Source organism: Leuresthes tenuis, unplaced genomic scaffold (genome assembly GCF_036924035.1).
Source record: "Leuresthes tenuis unplaced genomic scaffold, fLeuTen1.0.hap1 SCAF_14, whole genome shotgun sequence".
NCBI lineage: Eukaryota > Metazoa > Chordata > Actinopteri > Atheriniformes > Atherinopsidae > Leuresthes > Leuresthes tenuis.
In genome coordinates, this window is record NW_027325368.1 from 14,684,538 (window position 1) to 14,710,044 (window position 25,507).

Here is a 25,507-nt window from a genome sequence, read left to right on the forward strand (position 1 = left end):
TATTCAAAACATCTTATCACATTCTCCCAGAAGCCTTTAACAGTTTATTTTGTCCTACAAACAGGAAGAAATCCAATAATACTTATTTCGTAAAAACGTAAGGAAGAAAGAAATCGTTACATCTTAAAACAATCCGCAAGTCATTTTAGAGAAAATCTCTCATGACCTAAAAGGACACATAAAAAAAAAAAACATGTATGTCGTGTTACTTTTATTTCTACAGATGGTTGGACGTACAAATACAAAACATTTTGCACTGATCATTGGTGCCAGAGTGTATAAGATGAAATACCAACTGAACAAGTTCAGCAATTGTGTTTAACTGAGCACATACTAGCTGTGTGGCACGACTCAGGAAGTGGTGATGAAAGAACAAAGCTTAGAAAAGCAGAAGCTTGTCTGGCACAGACGCAGACTGTCAGACAGAAACAGAAAATTCTTCTGAGACCGGTAAGAGGTAAGATCACAACTAAATTTCTACTGTACATGAAACCTTTAAAAAAATCAAACAGCGGTACTTCTCAAAAATTGCAGTTAAATGTTAACTCCATTTTAATGTTGAAATATTTGCATTATAAGCAAGAGTAAGTGATAGAAATGCTAGGATTTAAGATTTAACGGTAAAGACAACAGAAAATATATTACCAAACACCCAGCTGTTTGGGCCATTGTCAGTGGGACACAGTTGTTGTAGTTTGCTGCCTCACAGTCACAGGATTTTATTTCTGTAAAACAGTTTCTAATCCCGCAGATTAGCAATGACTTTAGGCGTCAATCACTGGCAAACGCTGACCTTTGCCAGCAGGTACGGGAGCAGTAGTAACTAATCAAAGAACATTAAAATGTGTAGACAATGAAAACACAGGACTGTGCTGCAGACACTGATGGTTTTTGTTTGTTTGCTTTCTATTTTACTTTATTAATCTTAAAAGATAAACACTTTTCTGTAAATTCTGGGTAATTTCCAGAGACTTTAAAGGCCAAAACCATTTACTTCAGCTCATGCGTATTATGAATATTATCAGTGCTACTTTAAACTTATATTGGAGAAAAAAAGAGAGACGATATAAGAGTTCTCATGGTGTCTGTGGCCTTTACAACAGAAACAAAAAAGAAACAACAACTCCAATGCTTTTGTACCCACACAACTGAGAGGTTTCAGTTGTTAGTGCAGTGGTTGAAAATGCGCATGTTATCGTGTGAGAAAGAAGAATCATGACAGGAAAGGCAATCAATTCACAACTAAATCTTTGCTTTGAAATCCTGACAGAGCTGATGAAATCAAGTCAACCTGATTTTCTTGAGTGACGCCATGACAACCAACTGCTCTTTTGAAGATGTGGACAACACCATGAAATATGTGGAGTTGATCATCTACATTCCCATATTCCTCGCTGGGTTGATTCTCAATGTTGCAGCACTAATGGTGTTTTGTGTGTGTCTGCCGAAATGGACCGAGTCAACAATCTATATGACGAATTTGGCTCTAATGGACCTCCTCCTTCTCTTCCTTCTTCCCTTCAAAATGCACGCCACTAATCACATGTGGCCCGCCCACCTCCTATCACTCTGCTCAGTCTTGGAAAGCTTGTATTTTGTTGGGATATATGGCAGCATCTATATGATTATGTGCATCGCTGTGGATAGATGGGTGGGTATCTGCCTCCCATTCAGAGCCAGGCAGGTGCGTTCACTCAGGGTGACTTTGATGACCTGCGTGAGTGTGTGGGTGCTGGTGCTCGCTGCAATATTTCCCGTCATCTACAGCTTCGGGGAGGGTAGGCAGTCAGATTTTCACTGCTTCCATGGGTTTTCACAGACGGGCTGGAGTGCAGGGGTGATCATCTCCTTGCAGGTGTTTGGGTTTCTGGGGCCTGCACTGGTGATACTTTGCTGCTCGGTTCATACCATCTGGACACTTCAGCAGTCTGGCCAGGACTGCTCCCGGTCCTGCGTGAAGACCATCTACAGCAGCCTGAGTGCCTTCCTGATACCTTTCACCCCCAGCCACTTGGCCATCTTCCTGCAGTTCCTGGTGAGATACACTTTAGCTCGTCGCAATATCACCTCTCTACTAAAAGCGTTTCATTGCAAAACGGAAACATATCAAGAGTGTATCAGTCCAGCCTTGAATATCATCATTTGTACTAAAGAATTTATTCTTCAAAAAGGAAAAAAATACTTTCACATTCATTACAATCTATAAGAATATCATTTGACAAAAAAGTCAAAGGTCCTTACTTTCTAAAAAAAAAAAAAGCATTCAAACAAAGCACAGAACCATTATTTAATAATGTAAGTTAAATATAAATCAAACCATTCAACAGGCATACTGGATCAGAGTACTGAGATGTAGATGACTGGTCTTTTTAATCTTACAGTAATTTTTATTTGCTTGTCATGTTTAGAGGAAGATAAAACAGAAGAGTTGGTTTTGATATTTCACACACTTCTTTAAGTTTTTTTTTACACTCCTTGTGAGACTTCCTGTGATACTGTATCCAGTAAACACTGAACACATTCACCATACTAGCTGACTGTGATAAACTTTGTACACTTTCACATTGCTTTGACAGAATACGTATTCAGCTACCGCTTCCTCCAGAATTCATGAACTCCTCTCTCAGCCAATGTACACCATCAGTAAAATTCTTTTCAACTAGTTTTACTGACAGTGAGATATTCTAAAACACAGTTATGTTTCAGGGCAGAACCTTATAACATTACGCTTCAAACACATGTTCATGCAAGCAAGAAAAGCAGTCGGATTTGCATATGTTATTGCCTCTTAATTTCTATTTTCATCATACATAATCTTAGTTTATTTTGGCCACAAAAGAATTATATGATTAAAAACAAACGGCCCCAAAGTCTATTATTGCTGATGTCCTGACATCTTTTTTAAGTGTCCGATGAATACCATAACAACATGTGACGTTATTACAACCTGTGCAAATGCTTCCAGGTGCACAAAGGAATGATTCAGGCCTGCAGCAGCAAGACCTCGATCAGCATGTTCTTACAGGTCTCCATGTGTCTGTCCAACATCACCTGCTGTTTGGATGCTCTTTGCTACTACTTCACTGCCCACGAGGCGAGGAGCCCCAGGATGTCAATGATGAGCCAGAGAAGAGCCACCGTCAGCACTTCAGAGGTCTGAACACTTAGCATTGACAGTTCCTGGAAGTGAATACGAGCCTCTTTTTTAAGCAAAGCAATGAAACTGACAGAGGCTGGCTGACATCTATGTGTGCCTTGCATTGAGAGTAAAAGGTAGCAATGAAACAGGTCAGAGTGCAATCATGATTGAGCTGGACCAGCAGCAGGAAGCCTGCAAGCACACTGGTAAAACACACACCTAAAACCCAAAAGTGTTGGCTGCAAAACGAAGAAAATGCCAACAGAGAACTTCAACATGAGATCATCATAGAGCGCTGAATCATGAGAACAGTGAGTGAAAGCTGACGCGCAGTATGATTCAACTTAAAGTAGTTAGATCTGGCACAGGTGGCTCTTACAATGCTCAAGCACGGAAGTAAAGCAGATGGAAGGAGTTTTTTGATTGTTCTTAAACTCTCACTTGAGACAAGCTCCACATCAGACGACAGCAAATGAGTCATTAGATGATTATTCTGTTATTTTTTATTAGTTTTGACTCATGACAGACCAGGGATATCATCCATTATACTTTGATATGTCACATCTTATGAAAAAAAATGGATATTCACAGAGAACTAATTTTCAAATAGGTGTTGAAATAACAGGGGAACTATCCTGACAAAATATGTTAATGTGACTTACATTTTAATAAAAACATCAACCCTGTTAATCATGCCTACAGCCAACATTTCTGACTCTTAAAGGCATTATACCAATGGAAAGTTATTAATCAATAATTATTTAAGTTAGCAACATAACAACAATGGATCTTTAGAAATGATCATTCAAACATTTTTTCAACCAGTTTGATCTTTTTCTATTTTGCCAGTTTGGTTTTTCTGTAATTTGTTTAACTTATGTTACTTTTTCATAACGGTCCTAACTGTGTAAAACTGTACAAGAGATAAGTTTGAATAATAATGTTCATGACTGTGGGTTTGCTGAGTTATTTCTCTTTTTAGATTTAATGTAAAGCTGAGTTTAATTTATCTACATTTTCCATCAATTATAGAATAGATTAGAGTTGCAACAAAAAGAAAATGTATGCATTATTGTATTTGCAATTCAAATCCAAATAATGTTGAGGATTTAATTTAACATGCTAAGTTTCAAATGCTAAGTTTGCTTCACATGTGGAAGTAAATACGTATGGTGTTTAAAGTTTTATGGAAACCGGGTGTGCTTATACTGGTAGTGAAATCTGAACGGATGTCTGTGTAATGTTGAGTTGATTAAGCTGCAGCTGCCCTACAATACTCATATTTAACCGTCCTGTTGTGAGAACACTGCAGGGAGTTTATAAACCAGAATTTCATTACAGGGTTTGAATGTTCCTCACTTGTTTGCACTGTATTAATTTGTATGGGAAATTACAGAACCAAGACATGAAACTATGAGTTTACTTATATTACTTGAGCCTCGATACTTTCAGTTTGTAAGTCTGTGTGTCATCTTTATTGAGTTTCGGTGTTATTTGTTATGTTATATGCGCACATTTCTGCTCTTATTTTATGTTTTTTTCAATTTTGTTGACTGTGTTTTTGATTCCAGTGAGTTTTTTTTAGGTGATGCGACAGAGTGTCCTAATGCATAATCGATCTGATCTGTTTTCTAACTGGTCAGTAAAATAAAGTAGGACAAAAGGGACATGTTTATCAAGGGAAAGCTATGACAGCGAGCTACAATTAATTGTGTTCATACAGATAATTTTTTGATGTTTTTTAAACTGCAGGAGGATGAATTTGCACGGTTGATGTCTATCAACAGTCACAGTTCAGATTCACGTGATACCGGAGCAGTTTTTACAGAAAATTAAAAGACCTATAAATGATCTTACTGAACTTTTATTGAAGTTTCACTTTGGTGTTGCACAGAAAGGTCATCCACACATATCGACACAAGTATCCCAAAATTTTCAGAGAGCCTGATTGATTTAAAGCTAGATGTTTGTTCCAGTAAAAAAAAATAAAATAAAAAAAACATACTGAAAAAGGCCAAAAACAATTGCTTTTTGGATTCTTAGGTGGCTCTTTTTTGTGTGTGTGTGTGAATGTGTTATCGGTAATGTTAACTCAAATGATCATGATGAAATGACTCACTGAATCTGAAAAACTCCAAAAGGCGAATAAAGTTTGAGAATTTATTTTTAAAGCAGCAAGATATTACAAGAGAAATTGACTGTACAGTAAAACAAAGTATCAAAGACAATGAAATATGAGGACATGTACATCATAAAGACACCCTTAATGTTTCGAAGCTAAAGACAAACGGGCAACTCTGAGTGAAGAGGAGGAAGAGCAAAACAAAGTGAGTTTTAACCTTTGATATCATCTACAGTGAGTGATCTAAACTATAAAGCGCTCTTTATAAATATTATAATCCTTACCACTACACATAGCATCACTGACTGCAGACTTTGGTTCCCTCTGTCCCTCTAAAGCACTGCTACTAATTACAGTCTAAAGCCATTTATATCCAAGGAGTAGGAAAGTGTGATACCAAAGGAAATAAGAGGCAAATCATAAAGAAATTATCTTTCACAAAAAAAATCGATTTTTTTTCGATAAAAATCTATGAAGGTAACAATGTGATACTACGAAGAAAATCAATTTACAGTATATATTGCTTAGAAACATTCAAATATTATATACACAATTAACTTAAGATATAAACCAGCAAATTAACATATTAACTACATGAGGTATGTTTTGCCATTTTCTGACATTTGAACAAAAAGACATTAAGAAAACAACGAGGAACACATAAAGTGCACAGTGCACTCAGTTACTTAGAAATACAAAAACAAGTCTGAAATCTGATGTAGATGTCACAGAATGACTTGCATTACCATCTTCTGCTCAACAAGACAAGCTACAGATAAATCCAAACACATCGATAACACTGTTCACATATACAGACAATTTGGATAAAAAAAGACATTAACATTGTACATAGAAAACAAAAAACAAAAGAGCAGTTCAAGTTGAGACAAAAACTTTAAAACTGAAACTGATACTACTGGTTTGCTCTTAAAGTGCAGTTTAACGCCTAAGGAATTCAAGAGGTATGGTTTGGAATTGGCTTCAGAGTTGGATGGCTGTGATTTCCGCCTCAGATTTAGAACCGGTCACAGATGACGGTCTCGACCACAAAAGTGTTCTCAAAGTGACGGATGCTGTGACACTTCTTTGTCTCACGCCTCTGAATACCTGGAAGATCAAGAGAAGATGCATTTAGAAAAAAATGTCTTATCACTGAAACTCTTCATATTACTGCATCGCTGCCATGCCTACAGCGCCGGTTTGAATCAGCAGTGGTGATCCCCACTGTCACATCCATATATGTACTCAGGGGAAGTTTGTTGCATCATTTCTAAAGCTTTAAAGCCAATTAAAGGCAGCAACAGCAGAGTTATCACTCATACGAAATCACTACCTCCTCCACAGTGTGTGGATGTACTCACTGCACTATGAGTGACTCACATAGCAGGAAGTTCCCAGACTGTGCCCACACACACATTCATGATCATCAGACTGCAAGGCTGTTACAGGAGTCGTTTATATTGTCTGAAATGTTCACAAGGAAGCCCCTATTTGGCCCTAATTGCACTTGCTTTCTACACAGTCACTTTCACCTTGCTCCCACACACCAAATCTGAACTCTGGGTTTCCTGTGATTCACTCCTCGCATACAGAAAGATCAGAGTGACCCCGCACACATCACATGACTCAACATCTCACTGGAGTTGGTGTGATAGAAGGTGATAACTAGCGGAAGTAACCCAGCACATATAACTCATTATTTGGCATCTCTCAATGCCTGAGAAGATTTGAAGGTTTCACTCACGTTGGCGCTGGTTGCGGCGTCTGAGGCGGTAGGTTTCTTTGCCAAAGCAGAGCCTGTGGATGAAGGGGCCCAGCTGCCTCATGTTCCTCACCCTCCCTGTCACCTCCATCTCCTCCTGGACGATGTAAGTCTGAGGGAGGTACGTCCCTCTCTGTGACAAAGAGACACAAAATGAATCTCGGGAACACAGCTGACAGAGAGAAGGGAACACGCTGTCCTTCCCTTTCTCTGAAGGAAGCGCAATGCTTGTATAACAGCTTCACCATGGCAACAACAGCAAACAAAGATCCTCACCTTGACATTATTAAGCAGCTCCCACAGGCTCCGCGGAGGCATCACCGTGGTTGTGTTCAGCTCAGTGATGTAGCATTTGCCCAAGGCAATGTCGTGATAAGCTGTGAGGCCCTGGAATGAATCAATAAAGACATAATGTTAAGCTATAATGAAAGCCTTGAACAAGGACATGTGATTAGAGGAGATATTGTCAGAACCTACCCTCTGAAAATCGTGGATGATGTCAGCAGGGTCACTGCCTCCAAAATGAGGCACAGGTACGCTGATCTGCTCGTAGTTGTCATCAAGGTAAATGCCGACATTCTCCTCCAATTCTTGCCGTCCGCTCAGGGGAGCATATACTGTGTCCTCAAAGAGGACCCGGCAGTGGAACAAGCTGTCCTCTGGGATCTCCTGATGGGAGGCAACACAGCTGAGTTAGAACGTAACATTTACTTTAGGTTGTGTCACTCCATTAACTGCAGGGCTCAGGATGTAATATAAGAAATGTATACTCAACTTACCAGAGGTACATAGTAGCGATAAAAGTAGACAGAGGCCATCACCAGTACTGTCATGATTACCGACAGGCCAAATATGAAGCAGTGCGGGCGCATCAATGAATAAGTCTTCCTGGGCCTGACAGGAGGAACCAGCTGCTCCTGTAAAGAAGAGAAAAGCAAACAGGTTAGAGGGAAGCTCAGGGCCACTTTGATAAACTTCCACAACCCTGTGCCACTGCTCTCTCTGATGGTACTGCCATTACAAAACAACTTTCATTCGATTTCATGCAAAAAGACAAGTTTTCCAATAATACCGATATGTGGAAATTGATTCAAATCATGTGTCAAAAAACACACACAGACAAAAACAAACATTTTTGGGGATTTTATTTCCGTGTCCTTTGCAAGTGCTGTATAGTTTAATGAAACACCACCACTCTGTGTTGTTGTATACTGTAATGTAAATTCAATCTAATCTTGAAGCTGGATAATAGGCTTGCAGATTTTTTCTTTTTATTGAATGACATCCATTTGTATGATGGAGGATCGGTGGATGTTACACCCTGTCACAAAGTCATGCAGTCATATACAAAGCCCGAACTGTAAAAGAGCTAATTGTGACAGGAATAGGTTGCCAGGTTGTTAGTCAGGGGAGGAGATCTGGTAGACGTAGGTTGGACTGGAATGAGACATGCCAGATGCCCACCCACAGTCTCTCAGTCAATCTGCTGCCTCTCCATACTACAGTTGCCATGGAGAGCGGAAGCAAGGAGAACAGATTGTGCCAGGCTCTGACGAAGATGCTGGCACGTGGCCGTCTGGGTCTATTCTTAGAGGCCTACTTCCATGCTCCTTATTTGCAGATATTACATCTTGGCTCCCTGAGTGGGAGTGAAAACGGGAACGGCTGCGTAGAGCAGGAGTCCCTCAACAGAGGTGGACGTATTAATAGATCCATACGTATCAGCTCTGACGCTGCACCTCCCATCTTAGCCTATCTAAAACTACACAGCCTCTGACATCCTTGGATTGACGTAACAAACAGATCAAAATTGGTGTTTGCAGAAGTGGTGGAATGCGTCAGCAAGAGGTTTTCACTGTGTCTAGTGTGAATCCCAGGTTTTTAATTATGTTTCCCTCCTGGAGTGTAGCCCAGAAAGGAAACCAATAAAAGCTGCACTTAGTCTCACGAACCAAACTCCTGATTACTTAACAGTCAAAACCAATAACCAGAACCCAAATAAGGGATAACACGATCAGACTGACTTCACTCCCAGTTAAACAATCAGCCTATCTATCTATCTATTTATGGATTGGTTTCAAAGTGTAGAGTTGACATAATAATCTACATTCTCCTCTTTGAATTATAATAAAATTGACAGTGTTATTTTTTGATAATCGCAAACACCGACTTTCTGCTGCGGCCAGGATGATGTCTTCACACAATACATTCAACACAAAGTAAGCTTGAGTTTTCACTCGCGCTCAACGACTCTTGCGCGCCACGTACAGGATCTTCATGGTATCATACCTCCTGACATAAATGGTGCAGCACCATACACGTTCTTGTTTTCTCAGTAGAACAATGTCAATTAGCCGAGGCTTTACGTCAAATAAAAAATTGACACTTTTTATTGTGTTATAAATGCATACTTTATGAACCACTGACAGAAAATGTGTCACATTCTACTGAGGGAATATCCACAGAAAGGACTGCTATCTGCAGTGTGTGTCCTCTCGGTGGCCAAATGATATGACGTAATGTCAACATCCTCAGGGTGGGATGGCATGCAATTATGCGCTTATTCTCCCCTAATAGTCCTCTTGCAAAATGCACTAGTAGCTACTGCTATGGCATAGTACTACCTGCTAAAACATGTACTGTTATATTGGTTAAAGCAATACAGTACACATGTTATTATAGTTTATATAAAAGTATTTCTTAAAGGTTGACAGATTGACCGCGTAAAATGACATCCCATCAATGACCGGATGATGCATGGCCAGGTATCACTAATGTTAATCTACTGCTGCAGCCTATGCAGAGGACTAAAGCCTCCTCGTGCTGCACAGATACACAGAATAGATATCACAGCATGAATCAAAGAGAGACAAAATGTGCAAACTCACGTGAGCCTGTGGTATGGTGATCTTGTCCGCATCGTTGTCTTTTTCGGGCTTCTGCACCGACACTGGCTGGAAAGTGATCTTCACCATGTCTGTTAGCTCAGTGTGTGACTGCTTTGTCTCGTATCTGGTTCAGTTTGATGGTTTCTACCACCGGACCGGGATGCTTTTATAGCGGCGAAGCTGGCTCGCCCCCGGGACTCTGTGACCTCAGAAGAGCGTCTTCTCTGACGAACAAACGGTGTGTGGGTCTGAGGGAAAAGCCTCCTCGCCAATGTCAGAATAAGAGCCTCCATTAACCTGACACCCTTAACATCGGACGCAAAATCTACAATTTTGAGCTAACTGGCTTTAAGAATAATATACTTATACGTTTGAATGTGTTGGCAATGAAAATAATAGCATTTTAAATCGTCTGGGTGGATCTTAGACTCTGCCCTACTCTTATTTTGAAGTCAAGTACCCGATATGGTAATGTTTTCCGCATTTTATTTAAAGCTGAATATCTTCCTCTCTACCATGTTCCGAACACTATCATCCGGAAATGTTTTGATGTTTCAAATTGGCTCAGGCAGCATCTATACTGCAATAAAGTTATCAATAGGTCGCTGTTGAATAGTAATAATGATGAGGTTATTTATTCTATGCGCTTCTCAAGGCTCCTCTGTATACGGTGTTAAACAGTATGGTGTAGGCAACTATGAACATGGTGTTTCGAGCTGGAATATGTAATATACTGAACAGTTACGTATGTGTAAATGTAAGACAGAGAAACAGCCGAGAGGATGATCTACTTGTAGGAGCAAAGTGGAGACTTAGAACATTTGGGAATTGATATATTCAGTTTTCTTTTTACAGAGCAGGGTGGATTGATGTAAAACATGGTTACACGTGATGATATGACTTTTTCCTTTTCCCTTAACAACACAAACCTAGCTCCCAGTCGATGGCCTTTCTAACACATTAACAGTGTCAAAGTGAGCATCGCAGTAAACCACCGACTAACAGCTACATATATGCAAACTGAGAACACGTGCAAACCATCACACACAGTTCTTCTTGCCATATGTGAAAAATCATGACAGCGTCCATGTGATTCACCGCTGACACGGGCCTAACACTGTTTGATATGAATAATATGGGAAAATCTTTGATTTTCTCAGAAGTGCACATTGAGGGCTTAAAGTTAGACACATGTATGATCTTAGGAGCTCCTGCTGTGTTCCGACCTCCTTCATTTCTGTAGGCTACGAGCTCTCCACACTATTTACACACGAGAGCGTTAACAAATGGCTCATACTGTCCAATTCACATTAGCTTTTTTTTCAACAGGAGAGGCCTGTTCCTCATCGGTCAGCTGATGGCTCACAATCAAGAATTAATTGGCCAAAGTAACTAATGATCTAACGTGAGAACTGCCAGATATGTGGCCCATAGTGGTGACACACTTTGAAGGCAGTGCTTAGGCATGGCCTATTTGAGGAGAACATGCTTAAATGGCATTTATTACGCAAACTTAACTTCGTGGTATTTTCCCCCTGCAATGTTTAAAATACACTCCCAACTGTTTGTGCTCAACCTACAGAAGCTGCTGACATGATCTGGGGATCGGATTTTGCATGCCTTGGTCTAACGCCGTGGTTCAAACTGACGTTAAGGTGACCCCAAGTGATGAGCGTTGCGCGCCCTCCTCGTTTCGCAGCTGGGTCAGTCATTCACATGTAAATGAGCCTACATATACTCCCCACACATGCCCCCTCGGAGCAGCATTAACAGCCCATTCTCTGCGAGCGTACTGCTGCCGGAGTCACACGGCCATCTGTACCCTGACGAGCTCTAACGGCTTTTTGGATTAGATCCTAAACTTCAGTCCAAACATCAGCTGTATGGCCCCCATCAACAACACAAACGGAATGGATAGAGGTGACAGGGAAGTCAAGCCTGACAGAAAGGTAAGATAAGTGGTCCCTTAATAGCACTATTCCTCTTTAAATTGGACTGGAACTGGAAGTGACTCCAGTGTCCCCACTGTTGTTTCAGATCAGGAAACCTCTGGTTGAAAAGAAAAGAAGGGCACGCATCAACGAAAGTTTACAACAGCTCAGAGTCCTCATCACGGACGCAGATGTAAGATGGTTTTCTTTATGCAACGCTGTTCCCACGCCAACTTGTCAGAATAAAGACCAATTAGTTAACATCGCCAATGCTTATGTGTTTTACCATCGCCACAGTTACAATCAAAGATGGAGAATGCCGAAGTGCTGGAGGTGACAGTCAAACGCGTGGAGCACATCCTGCAAAACCGTGCTCAAGGTAAACATTAATTCCAAACAAAATATCATACGAAAGGAAAATTTAAATAAATGTTTTGCTTCCACTAAAGCTGATTAACCAAACCAACAAAGCTTATCACTTGCTACTAACTACTCCGCTGAGCAATATCGTTTGTTTAAACTTTGAACTACTCAGTATTAATTCATTAACTAAGCGGATTAATATTCTATTCAATTGTACTGCGGTTACTGTGCTGGGTCACAGGCGAGTGTCGAGCGTCACCGCGGCTCAGCCAATCAAAGCAGAGAGCGAGACGTTCATAGCGTAACGGCGGTTATTTAACTAACGGTCGTTTGTCTTTGTGTTTCCCCAGAGGTGGACTCTGCGAACCGGGAGGCATGTGAACGCTTTGCCGCTGGCTACATCCAGTGTATGCACGACGTACACACTTTTGTGTCCAGTTGCCCGGGAATAGACCCAGCAATAGCAGCCGAGCTTTTAAACCACCTCCTCGAGAGCATGCCCCTCAACGACGAGGACCGGCTGCGGTTGATGCTGCCGGACACCTTGTCAGATAACCCCGGCTGTAACGGCTCTTGGCCCCCGTACGCGGCCTTGGTGTCCCCGGTACATTCCACCTTCTCAGCCGATGACCTCAGCTCTGACCTGGATGAGACAGACACAGAGCATAGCCACGTTTCCTCGTCAGAGGAAACAGACAGGCAGGATATGCTCCCTGGGTTAATTTGGTCGAAGTCAGTGTGGAGACCGTGGTAGACCATTTAAACTAGTGAAGCATGTGTTGAATTGTAATGATTTAATGGTTTGTGGTAGGATGTTGGGTGGTATGGGCCTCAGTTCGAGACAAAAAAACACTAATGAGATCACTTTTAACTTGTTAAAAGGCATTTAAGAAGCTCTTTGTAAAATACATTTGAACTGCAATTAGAATATTTAATAGTTAAAATGTGTAACTAAATCTCTTTTGCAGAGGTCAGTGACCCCTATAATTGACAAGTATGGGCCTGGCTTCAGTGAAGGGAATGAATGCATTTGTAAATATGTACTTGTTGACTGGACTGTATAGACAATAGAGTACCCTTTAGAGTTGCATTGTTAGCGGCATATAAATTATTTACCTGTGTAGGAAGTCTTTAACTTTGTATTTATACATGTCAAATGGCTGTTAGTAGGCTACCTCATCTAATTTGTCTAATGTTCAACCTTTCAATAAATAACTTTTAAACAAATGGTCCATTGTAGTTGCTATTTGTGCAGCAGACTGCCTTAAAAAGCCACATTTCACACACAAGAATCCCACTAACCACCCACCCGGGTCTGTTACAAAGATATTAGTTATTACTCTGCATTTGTGGGCCAGTTTGTGTGCTTGCTTTCTCTCCAAGATCCCTCAGCACATCGTAGGCATTTGTGAGGTGTGAAATGAGTAATCCACTCACTCCTTTTATAGGCCTTGCTGAGAAGTTGTCAAATGGGTTTTATAGCTATAATTCAGCTAAGCTTTTTGATGTCCCTAAATAACTTTAACACATATCCTGCTCGGTCATGACAGTATTTTTTTTTTTTTATAGTATCCGAATGAGTAGTTCTTCATACTGAATTCATGATATTGTGCTGACACATGCAGCAAATAACTGGGAAATTTGCCAGTGTATATGATTACAAATGATTTATATATGACTTAAGGGGGCTAAGATTTCAAAGCTTGTGTCTGCATCCTCACTCGGGACTTCTGGGATGCTGGTAAGAGCTCTGCACCATCAGCCTCCACATTTACACCTAATGAATAAGAAAAGGCAGCCGTTTGGAGGCCAGTTTTAATCCATTCTGGTCACAAGTCTTCTCTGGCGTTCCTGTGATGTCCACTCAAAGTGTCACTTCATACACTGTTGGCGGTCTTAACACCACCACGACATAGATGGACCACAAGCGAAAATGACAAGAAAAAGACTAATATAGCCAGCATTGAATTCCAGTAGAGCATTTCCCCAGGGTAGCATCTGCAGTGCTGGGAATTAACATAGTGTTTAAAGACTGCAATTAGATAAGCTTTTGTTTTTGATGTTTGTAATTCAGTAGGTTATGCTCTTTAGACTTAAAGGCTACAACATTTCAATTGATGTTCGTGCTTTGCCACTCAAAATGACAGCCAAATCTGCTACAATGTCCATCATCAAACATAATTGATTTTCCTATCAAAACTTCTTCAGGAAGTTCTTAATTTGAAGTATGCTACCCCTTGTCTTGATGTGCTTACATGTTCTATTGTTTAAAAAAAAATGATTGTGAACTTTACTGTTTCCAAGCATTTGACGGCCGCAGCAAATAGTGAACGAAAGGAAGAAAAGAAAGACCTGGATAATGAACCTGATTCGGGCATGTGTCTGTCTGGTGACCAGACCGGATTTGCTGATCCGCAGAGGTGTAAATGAACGCAACAGGAGGGGAGTTTGTACATTGTCGCACCTCGCCCACAATTTAAAATAAGTATAAAGGTGTGAATAGCGGAGGGCTGGAAGGGAGCATGTCGCTTTGATCAGGGGGGCTGCGTGTCTGTCACCAGGGCAGATCACAGCTTTTGTTCAAGTGACCAGACATTTGCATCAGGAAGGTGAAAGTCACGACCCCAGGACAGATGCATTCTTTCCTCATTTAAATACCAAAGTAAATGCACCAGCGCTTATGATCTTCACGTATACGACCTGCAAGATCGGCCCTTGTCCATCTTATATCTCAGCTGTCATCTGGCAAGGCTGAATTGGAAACCGAGTTGCGCCGCCTGTCTGTCACAGCAGAGCAAGCAAGCGCTCGTTTGTCAATTCTTGTCAAAAAGTAACAGGTGGAAACAAACGAGTCGTGACACCTGAAAATTAGGAAACATTTTATTTCGAGAAAAGAATCATCATTAAATTAAGAACAAATAAAGACACACAAAAGAAAAAAAATAAATATATATGCTTTGCGTCAGTGTGCTTAAATAGAAAAAAAAAGACAAATGTCAAATTCAGAAGGGACACCGTTTCATGTTGAATCCCAGCATGAAATCCAACCACCTGACATCTGTCTGAGCTGCTTTATACCCGTGCAATAACCCTAAAATCAGTCTGAAGTGACCTGCCTGAACGGCAATGAGCTGGAAATCATTCGCCCATATTTACTGGGACACCGTTAGACCACGTCAAGTGTCACGCAGCACATTTTCAAAGCTCTAGTATTTCCAGTCTATGGTGGAAACTGTCACAATGGGAATTATATTACTCACCTCTTTAAAATAGTATCTACAGTAAAAATAAATCCTATTGGTCCTCTTTGCTTTTGAAGCTTAATTTCTTTATAACTTAAAAAGACAAAAAAGTTATTGTATGTAAAAATATATAGGCTATATGTACTCAAGGATTGTTACAAACATTAACACAAACATTTAAATACTCCAGCTTCTTTAAACGAGAGGCAACAAAGAAAGACCAAGTTTAACATCTGAAACAAACGACACATTTAGTAAAGTACAGCTGACTGAAAACATGCTTACATAAGCTGCATTTTGTAATGTGATGCAGAGATGGCTCCAAAGAGGAGGAAAATGAAAGTGTTCAGTGACAAGATTCTTGGGAGTTTTACAACCCAGTGGGGAGGTGAGCCAGAGCAGCACCCAATAAAAGCTGAGCATCACGATCTTACTCTTATTCCAATTGTTCTCATCAACTCCGTGTGGCGATCAAATATGCATGACTTTGCATTTAATGGAGTTAGATAGTTTTTCTCTGGTGAAACCTGGGAACTGGGTGTTTTCTCGTGGATATATAAGGAAAGTGGTGAAAAGCTTACTATGGTGAGGGAGCTTATCTTTATTCAGTTTAACCAGAAATAAATTTGGGCAAATGGACACACTTTAGTCTCATTAGTTTTTCCTTTTTATCCATTGAAGCCGGCAAAGTGCACTTGTGCTTGTTTGGTGCTTAATATTTATGAACGAGGGGAAGCTGAACCTTCCATCTGTTTTCACCGCATGCTGGCAAAGCACAGCACTGTTTTTTAACAGAATCTCTAAACAGTGAGTTCATGCATTAATTGAAAAAGGCAAAAACACCACTGAGACACTGCCTAGATGTCTGTGTGACCTCTGCTGTGATGCTTGGCATTTAAGCACGTCTGGATTTTCCCTTATCAGATGCTGCATTCCTTAATCAGTGCATGATCTGAGCTCTAAGAGCCACACACTGTGATATGCTATGAAGACACAAATCAATAAACATATGTAGTGAAAGAGGCCAGCAACTCCCCAAGCAACAAAACAATCCCACCAAATGTAGCTTAAAATAAACTCAAATTTGATGTCAACTGAATGCATTTACATTCTACAAAAGTCTGGATTGTACAGTGAGGCAGAACAAGTTAAGAGCTTGAGAAAAGCAGATCCTGTTTTAAAGTTTGCTCTTCACATCTCTGCAAAATAACATTATGTAGCAGTGGTCTTTCTAAAAGTCTGTTTATTGTCTCTCTCAGAGTTTGGAGGTGGGCTGAGGCACGTGATAATGGCAGAGTTTGAGGGCTCCTCTTTTGGCCTGTGCTCACAGTCGGCATCCTCTGTTTCTATATCACTGAAGTCCAGCTCTGGCTGATCATCTGCTCCTGCCCCTAAAGTGCCGTTACAGCAAGTGCAGCCCTGTAAAAGAAGGACAAGATTAAATCAGGCCGATGAAATGAAAAGCAATGCAAGTCAAACTCAATGAAAGTTGAACTCTACCTTGACATCTATGGCTTTGGGTAAACTACCCTTCTTGATCCAGGGGTGGACCACGATCAGCTCCTTCTTCTGCTCCTCTGAGAAGCGAGGCTGGCACTTGTACAGCAGCTTCAGCTTCTCTTTGTCCTCTCTGAGTACTCTGTGGATGTCACTGCAGAGAAAAGCAAACACAAACGAGCATGTTCAGTCATTCTCATCCGACAAAGGTTCTGACGGTGCAGAAGTTGGGTTTGCAAAGAAGAGGGCTGGATGATGACTCAGTGAGTTATTGGAGTGTTTGTTGCTATGACTTTTTATTAATTTATTTGATTTCTTTATACATTCTCACTGTTTCACAGTGCAGTTATCCATCTTTGGCTCCTTGAACCGAGTAACTGTGATGATGTGAGGAAGCCATCTAGTGGCTAAACATTTCACTACAACATGATATTTGAGTCTCATTAAGTGATAAAGCTCACAATTTCCAGTGGTTGAGCGTAAATGAATAGCAGCATTTGAATATTAACCCCATTAGGATCTTCCTCTGAATAAGACACTGCCACGTAGACAGCATTTTGGGATGACATTAATAAGGCTACATTCAAAGTATGCAATAAAGAATTAAGTTATGAGGAGTATGCAGATCTTTGTCTCTTTATTATAATACATCTTAATGGCACTATTGAAGATTTTGAAGCAATTTGTAATATACAAATATGTTACAAACAGATTTGACCTAGTGCTGCATTCATTTCCAGCTTGGGATTCAACTAAGGAAAAAAACAAAACAAAATCAAAAGAAGTCACCACAATAAGTCACATTTCTGTCTGTGACTTAATGAAATGGTTTGTCCACCCCAACTTCGGCATTTCACAACATCCCTAAAGCAAAATAGACAGCCATGTTTCTTTGATGTTGAAAATGCTGTGTTTCCAGGTTTAACTTTCCCACTTCTGAGGTACAGTAAATGCAACAGAAGTACAAAACAGGATGGAAGCTGATTAAAAAAAAAAAAAAAAACGGTGATAGAGAAAGCCAAGTGATGCTCTGAGTTCATTCAGTTCATGTGCACAAACAGGCTAACATAACAACAGCTGGAATGATTTTATTTTTTCACAACTTTGTCGAAAATTACGTTATTTGGACTATGTGTGCCAGCAATGTCTAAATGTGAATTGACTTCATGTAGTCCAGGTTGAACCTCATTATGTACTGCAGTTAATGTGGAGTTTGCTGACAGGAGAGAGTCTGGAACAAGTTAAGTTTTTCAAAAGATTTTGATATTCCTCTCGGAAGCTGTTGAATGAGATTAAATAAGACCCTTACATGTACTGTACGTACATCCTTCATACATCTGGCCCACCCTAACCCCTACCCCTCTCCCATGTGGAGGAAACAGCCTAGAGGACAGTGTGCCTGGATGGTTGCTTCCCCCTTCACTTTCCTTAACAGAAAATGTTGCTAAACTATCAAACCAGGGTGACTACAGGGCCTGTATCCTACTCTTCACTGGATGTGCCCCTATCCACTGACTCACTGCGAGGGCAGCTGATAGGTCATCATGACTTTCTCTTCTGTGTTAGACATGAGTAGCACAGCGGGTCATGCAGTACATACTTGATGAACTGTTTGTTCTGCTCCGTCTCCACAGGCCTTCCCTCGCTGGTGCTCAAGTGAGTTTTGACCTTCTGATTGCTCTGAGACGAGTCCACACTGCCAAAGTATTTACTGCTGTTGTTGCTTCCTGAGAACAGATAAAGACAGAAACATTAACCGCAGCTAAACTTGACTGTGGTATAACAGTCTTTATATCTCATAATGTAATGGCTTAATACTTTTGAGCAGATGAACTAAAAATCAGTATTGTCCAAAAATGAATCTTTCTCTTTTTCTGGATGGCAGATTAAAAAAGGTTATTTAGCTAAGAGACGATGCACAACACCTGGAACAGAACATTAAAAAGAAATCAAAGCTAATCTTGTTCACGTTCATATTTGCTGCTTCTTGTGCTGCTACAGGACTTCTGTTCAGTTTCTTCTCTTCATCTAAACTTGAGGATGTGTGAAATTTTTACAAAGTAACTTGTGCAGACCTGAACAACTGCCTGAGGTCCCACTGGCTGAGGCTCCACTGGCTGAGGCTCCGCTGGCTGATGTCCTGCTCTTAGACGTCCCGCTGGCTGAAGTCCCACAGCCGTTGGACCCCGAGGCCATGGACCCAGAGGTGGCCGAGCCGGTGCCCGAACAGGAGTCCTCTTGGAGAATGATGTCCAACATGTCGCTCGATGAAGAGTTGACATCGCTGTTGTTGCCGTCGCCATGCAAGCTCCTCTGCAAAAACACAAATAGTGACGCAATACCATTAGAAAATTGGCAACACTGCTCTGGCCCTCGTGCTGTAGCAAACCGTCCGTCTGCTGCTTCCTTGCAATACAAGCTGGTGCAACATCATTGGCTGCTTCCCATCCTGGGAATAACACTCCTGCTTGGTCATAAAGTGTCCACCTCAGCCACCACCTGGTCCTCAATAACCTACCACCCGCCAGCTGATTTCAAGTAGTAACATCTACAGTACATTTAGAAATAGAACAAGTATTGTGTTCACGTGCGACACAAAATAGATGCAAACAGCTCTCTTTTTGTGTTACTTGTCGCCTCTCTGTATAACAGATGTGACACAAAAACCTAATCTCCCCACGTTTGAATCTAAAATAGGTTTTCACTAATAAAATGACTGGCTTGATTTAAAACGTTAAAGACTTTTTCAGTGCTAGAAAAAGCAAGTGAACTTTTTGGAAGTGCACAATTTGTCTTAAAATATGATCAGACCCTCATATTAGCAACAATTAAAAACAAACTCGATCTATAAAACCTAATGACACACAAATCATAATATTGATCATTCAGTTGAAAGCTTTAAATAAAGATGACACTTCACTTGCTGGGTGATGACAACTCAATCAAGCTGGAGCCTTGACTTGGCCTATTCAATTAAATAAGACAATTCATGTGTGTCTGAGCAACTTTTAACAAATATATAATCAATTAAAGCATCTATCATGACCAAACTGCCGACCACTAATTATGTCCACGTACCGTAGGAACACCAAGAAACTGCAGCTTTTTAAAACAGAAAACGTCATTGTGCACCTGAAGTTTGCCATAGCCTACATGGACATTCTACAATGAGTCCTGGACCGAGGGAGCTCAGATTAAACGGTTTGGTAATAAGACGCAGCACTAAGTGGGGACTCTTCAACAGTGAGGCAGGTCCCATTGTCAAAACCATAAGAGTTTACCCAGATATGAAGTGAATCTGACTGAGGAGAGTAAGACTGGTCCAAAAGTCTCTGATTGCTCCCCAACACAGGGCCAGCCTTCTTCATCGGTTTGTTTAGTTTTTTCTTAGCAACTAGCTCTGATGCTACTGCTCCAAGAGATGGCTTTCAGGCAGATTTTCTTTGCAAATTGTTGCACGACAAACACTGCAAATCCAATGGTTTCCTGACCCCCCCCAAAACCGCAAACTTTTAAAAGTTGTTTTTAATAAACACATTGTGTTTGACTGTAGTTGCGACTTAAATGAAGGTCAGACCACAATTTATTCCAACCGTTTAAAAAAAAAAAGCTAATTCCAGGTAATTCCAAAGGCTGTGTGTATGATTTACATGTGTGCAAACACACCTCATACAACTTGTTACCAAATCTCTTAAGTTTCTCAGTCTCATGCTTTAACTAATCAATTCCAATCTTAACTCGCAACTAAAGAGATAAGAACAGTGCAGGTTAAAGTATAAATCATAGGACATATAAATGTAAAAAAGAGAAATTGTTAGAGTTGACATGTGGAATCTGGGAGGAATGGGATTTAAAAAGTGTGGAGGTTTTCTGATGATTTGCCTACCTCTTTGCTGCACGCCCTCAGCCTAGACCACACTTTATCCCAAGACAAACGCTCACAGACACAGGGTGTGCCTTCGAAATACAAGGGTCCAGGTGGACCAAGGAGACTGAGAGAGGGCTAAAGGGTGTAAGGGATAATAACATCATGTGTTAACACCCAGCGCTACATTTTATCTGAGGAGTCTTGACTGACTTGACTCTACACATGGTACAGCAATACAACAGCAAAAAAACACTGCAGCACTGCAGCAACTTAACACTGAATATTTTGTACGAATCACTGTGATGTTGGGAATAAATCCCAATCATCGATCCAAATTTTGAATTTCCCCCACGGGGGATGAATAAAGTATTTTTCTATTTCTATTCTAAATCAAAAGGCTGAGAGACATATGATTGTATGTCCCGGGGGGGGGGGAATGTACCACAACCTATTTAAGGAGGTTCAAACAGACCACGATGGTAAAGTTCAGCGAGGCATTGGTATTGTTGTGAGACAATTTACAGGTTACAGGTGAAGAATAACAGTCAGAAGCAGTGGGAGCAGGAATACAGGAAAAGAAAAAGTTAGTTTCCTTGTTTACCTGTTTCAGCTCCCTCTCCTTGGTTTGGTTGCCACTTGCTCCTTTCTCCCTTTCAGCCATAGTGTTCCCTTGTCCTCCTGAAGAGAGTGCCGCACTTTCTTGCTTGTCCACAGACAGCTCCAGTTCCAACAGGTTGAGGGGTGAGCTGCAGCGGGACTGGAACAAGGGCGGGGATGTCGCGCCTCCAGCTGCTCCAGATTGTGGTGTCGAGGAGCGGGAGTGGCCATCTGCGTGGGGCTTTGGGGTTTCCGAAGATGAAGGGACGTGGAATGATGGACTCGTGTAGCCTGCTGGAGGAGTAAAGTGGTTGTTGGTGTTGAACTGGTTCTGACCGCTGAAGGACGGTGGAGATATGAAGGCACCTTGGCTTGGAAAGAAAGCCTGAACAAAAGGCTGCGTTTGGGCAGGGAAGCTCCCTGTGTCAACTTGATACACTGGCTGTGGTGGTGGTGGATGCCCAGCGCCCATTAGAGGGTACAAGTAGTTGGGCAGCACTAAAGCCATAATGGGGGTGACGATAGGAGAAGTGTGGGGAGCAGGCTGAATGAATTGGGGACATGGAGGGGCTTGGACACAGTGGTTTTCCCTAAAGCCTTGTGGAGTGGCTTCTGTGCTCGGAGATGTAGAATCTGTTCTGGGGAATACATGCAGGGGGTAGCCTGGCATCATGGCGGGATATGCCATAGGAAAAGTGGACTGTGAGGTATCTGATGAAGACAACAGCGTCTGTTTAAGGCCGTGGGTTGGCTGAGGAGGCCGCAGCTGTTGCTGTCTCTGATGGGACGCTGGGCTGTCTGTGGAAGCGATGCGCTTTGCTCGCTTTGACTTGGTCTTCTTATGTCGTGAAGTCCGGCGTGTGGTCGGGTTTGCAACCAGTTCTTCCTGTTTGCTAGGCTGAGCAGCACGAACAGCTAGAGGGTCAAGAGAAAAACAACAACAACAAAAAAATTGTTGAGTGGTTTAGGAATCCGATTAAAGCTGATCAAATTGAGTGCAAAAGAAGTCACAAAATCAGTACATGCAGATCTCAACAATATATTTTGAAGGTGTGCCCAAACTTTGGGCACAATGTGACTAATTCCTCACATTGTTCTGACGCACAATGCGATGAAATTCTGAGGAATAATGATGAGTAAATACGGGGTTTGGATGGACAAATTGTTTGCCCGTGTGTGTCTTATACTGTGTTTGACTGCCTTTTGGTGATGTTGCAAAACCCATCATTTTACTAATTTAAAATGGTGAGTCCAAAATCTAAAACAGAGATTGAGGCACAGTGATCCTTTTTATACAATGGTAGTGTTGGTGTTTAGTGTTACCGTCGCTGCCGATCTTGTCTCTCTGCTGCTCCAGGTACTGGGAGCAGTTTGCCTTGAGGTCGGCAAACCCACGAAGCTCTCTGAAACGACACAGAAAGGCCTGCTCCTCCTTCTGCGTATGAGCTGCCAACACCCCCTTAGTCAAACCCAGTTTCTTGTAGGACTCCTTCTCATGACTGGGAGGTATAACCGCACAAGGAAGAGCGCCATGATTCTGGCTGGGTTCTGCTGTCTCCCCCGCACCTGGAACATCTTCTGTGATCTCTGGATGAATGACAGCAAGACGACAACATACTTTCAAACAGTGAAAGGAATCAAGTGTTAATTATAAGCAGTGATGCCAGAAAAGCAATGCAAATCAAGCACAGGTGCTGACTCCGGATTCTTGTAAAACAGAAGATATTTTCTTCTGTCATGTACAATTACATTACTTCTATCAAACACCACTTACAAATAAGAAACAACATTTGAGCTACAGTGCAGTAACGGACAAAAATGTGCAAAGTACAAATTAAGCATGTCACACAGAAGTGGAAACAACTCTCAGGGCTTTCAGTCCCCAGAGCTTGAATGAATGCAAAATGACTGCACAGGTTCAGTTTTCACAAAGACAGGACGAAAGCATAGAAATAGTACAAAACTGCACAAAACAACCGACTCAATGCTACAAGATTATTCACATTAAATACAACACAATTATGCAAGCTTCTATACAGTCTGGACGATGGAGCTGACAATTACAGATGAGCTGGTTGCCAGATACTTTTTAAAGAAGTAACCAATTAAAGTTCTGCACATTTACTGTTGACGGGAGCTCAGCAGAGGCAGAGCACGTGCAGAGCAACCGTGGCTCATTTGAGTTAAGTTGAGTGTATTCAGTCCCAAATCGCATTACCTGGGTGTTTTAGGGCCAGGTTTGAGAAGTTCGACTTCATATGTATCATTCAGACAAACACGATTACATGTGTTTGAAAAGTTGGGTTGGACTTTCTTTTTCGCTGTTTTCTTTTTGCTCGTTTGTTTTTCTGTTCATCGTCGCAGGCAAATTTAAATGACCTGCTGTGGCTTAAAGGTGTGAAACAATAAAACACTGCTAATCCCAAGGCTGTGAGTGACAGCTAAATGCCAATCATGTGGTCTCTAGCCTTGAAATTCAATGAAATGGCTTTTTTGGGGGGGGACTGTACCACTGTAGTTTTTTTTTTTTTAATTTCCTTAAATATTTACGAAAATTGAGCAAAGCCGAAAGATAGTGGGCAGAGAGAACTTATTCTGCGTTTGAGGTGCCAGCTGCCAAGCCAACATATAGACACATAGAGGCACAGAGAAAGCAGTGTGGACACACATAGGCGGTATTTACAGTGCTGTGAGAAACCAGTTGCCTCTTTCGTGATTTCTTCTATCATTTGATATTTCTCACACTGAGTGGCTGGGTGTTCAAACTGCAAAATCAGCATCAAGTACACTATGATTGGCTGATAATTCAACATCCTTTCTTTTGTCAAAGGTGAAAGATCTTTAAGCAAGTAAGAGCTAAAAATCTAATAAGTTGAAGCAGTTGTTCCTGATAAATTGAAGCCAGCTGTTCTGATGTTAAAGAGGCCACATCATACATAATAATGTATTATTTCTGGCATCTGTTGTTTCAGTATGAAAAATATAGAACAATAGAGGGAATCTGGTTGAAGGTCAGTATTTTTCACGCCACTGTACCTGACTCTGGCTGAGGTTTCTTGTCCCCAACATGAACTATGGTGCTACTGTAGCTACACTGGCTGGTTATGGACACCACACTTTCTGGTTTGTTAGGAACAGGTAGGGGCAGCGAAGTGCCAACTACCGCCGTGGCCGCGTCACTGGACTTTTTGTCAGGGTCATCCAAAGCAGTGAGACCAGACTGATCCTTCAATAAGGCTGGTTCTGCCAAAGAGAACAGAGAACAAGACCAGCTGATGAGGTACTGGCATTTCTGAGAGATATGAGTCTGAGAGAGATATTTAAAGGGAAGAGAGTGAATGCCTTACAAGGCCGTTGCTTTGTAAGACAAGGTCTTAACAACAGGTAAGTAACAGTAACATTAGTAACAGATCTAAACAGGTTTTTCTTATATTGAAAAGTGGGGTCACATACCTTGAGACACCTGCATGCTATTAGACCCTTTCTGTTTGTCGTCATCGGAGTTGGACAGTGTAGTGTTGGAGGAAGACTGGCACTTCCTCTTCATGGTGATGGGAACATTACAGCCGTCCAAGTATCTACAAGAACCACAAATTACAACATGAAGGTCACAATCTGCACTTTCACCACCATCTCTGCAAGACAAAAACTCCATAAAATAATAGAATAAGAATAGGTCTACTCTGCATGACAGAGACAGAGTTGTTGGCTCTTCATTTGGTTAGAACTGTGAGAAATAAGTTGTAAGTAAATAGTTCTTTTTAAATCACAGTGAAGCGTTTGTGACGTCTTTCTTAAAAAGTGATGTATACTTACTTAATTGTGGTCGGTGTGGGAACCATGCAAATGACAAGCATTTATGACATTCATGTCAGTCTTTATCTCTGTACCTGATAACACTGTCCAAGCAGCTGATCTGGTGGTAGGAGTAGACGGTCTCATCATTGAGGGTCAACTCCTCCTGGAAAGAGGATCTGCTCTCCTCCATAGCCGCGTCCCTCCAGTTCGGAGGAGGGGCAGAGTCTTTGAGACGCACCACAGCTTGGCTCGTCTGTGTAGACTCTGCTTGAGAGAGGTCAAGATTTAAAGTGAGAGTTT

General features: G+C 41.3%; 4 protein-coding genes across 8 annotated transcripts in view; 2 read left to right on the plus strand and 2 right to left on the minus strand.

The window, feature by feature from the left end:
• The first annotated feature begins 327 nt into the window (after positions 1-327).
• Positions 328-4,990, plus strand: LOC140269390 (G-protein coupled receptor 55). Of its 2 annotated transcripts, none has more exons than XM_072364453.1 (3): positions 328-457; positions 1,271-2,035; positions 2,966-4,990. In XM_072364453.1, the coding sequence occupies exons 2-3, from the start codon at positions 1,313-1,315 to the stop codon at positions 3,158-3,160; spliced, it is 918 nt and encodes a 305-aa protein (XP_072220554.1). In that variant the 5' UTR covers positions 328-457; positions 1,271-1,312; the 3' UTR covers positions 3,161-4,990. The 2 variants fall into 2 exon arrangements, with proteins under 2 accessions (XP_072220554.1, XP_072220555.1); XM_072364454.1 differs by having other exon boundaries at positions 328-450.
• A 295-nt stretch (positions 4,991-5,285) lies between these two features.
• itm2cb (integral membrane protein 2Cb) lies at positions 5,286-10,120 on the minus strand. The gene is made up of 6 exons (XM_072364455.1): positions 9,912-10,120; positions 7,803-7,940; positions 7,501-7,692; positions 7,300-7,410; positions 7,006-7,156; positions 5,286-6,368 (listed from the first exon to the last, which is right to left on the minus strand). Exons 1-6 carry the CDS (start codon positions 9,996-9,998, stop codon positions 6,277-6,279), a joined length of 771 nt encoding a protein of 256 aa, XP_072220556.1. The 5' UTR covers positions 9,999-10,120; the 3' UTR covers positions 5,286-6,276.
• A 1,397-nt stretch (positions 10,121-11,517) lies between these two features.
• hes6 (hes family bHLH transcription factor 6) lies at positions 11,518-13,368 on the plus strand. Its single transcript, XM_072364459.1, has 4 exons — positions 11,518-11,860; positions 11,949-12,035; positions 12,140-12,221; positions 12,556-13,368. Exons 1-4 carry the CDS (start codon positions 11,795-11,797, stop codon positions 12,957-12,959), a joined length of 639 nt encoding a protein of 212 aa, XP_072220560.1. The 5' UTR covers positions 11,518-11,794; the 3' UTR covers positions 12,960-13,368.
• Positions 13,369-15,071: 1,703 nt separating this feature from the next.
• The window catches only part of per2 (period circadian clock 2), a 29,239-nt gene continuing 18,803 nt past the window's right edge, over positions 15,072-25,507 (minus strand). For 2 of the 4 annotated variants that reach the window (XM_072364438.1, XM_072364439.1), the window contains exons 15-24: positions 25,300-25,471; positions 24,863-24,987; positions 24,446-24,652; positions 22,733-22,996; positions 21,414-22,324; positions 20,831-20,947; positions 19,020-19,257; positions 18,545-18,671; positions 16,948-17,098; positions 15,072-16,866 (exon numbers count right to left, since the gene is read on the minus strand). In XM_072364438.1, coding sequence (XP_072220539.1) covers positions 16,660-16,866; positions 16,948-17,098; positions 18,545-18,671; positions 19,020-19,257; positions 20,831-20,947; positions 21,414-22,324; positions 22,733-22,996; positions 24,446-24,652; positions 24,863-24,987; positions 25,300-25,471 — 2,519 coding nt within the window. In that variant the 3' untranslated portion in view covers positions 15,072-16,659. The remainder of the gene's footprint in view (positions 16,867-16,947; positions 17,099-18,544; positions 18,672-19,019; positions 19,258-20,830; positions 20,948-21,413; positions 22,325-22,732; positions 22,997-24,445; positions 24,653-24,862; positions 24,988-25,299; positions 25,472-25,507) is intronic. The other 2 variants (XM_072364441.1, XM_072364440.1) reach the window with 2 other exon arrangements.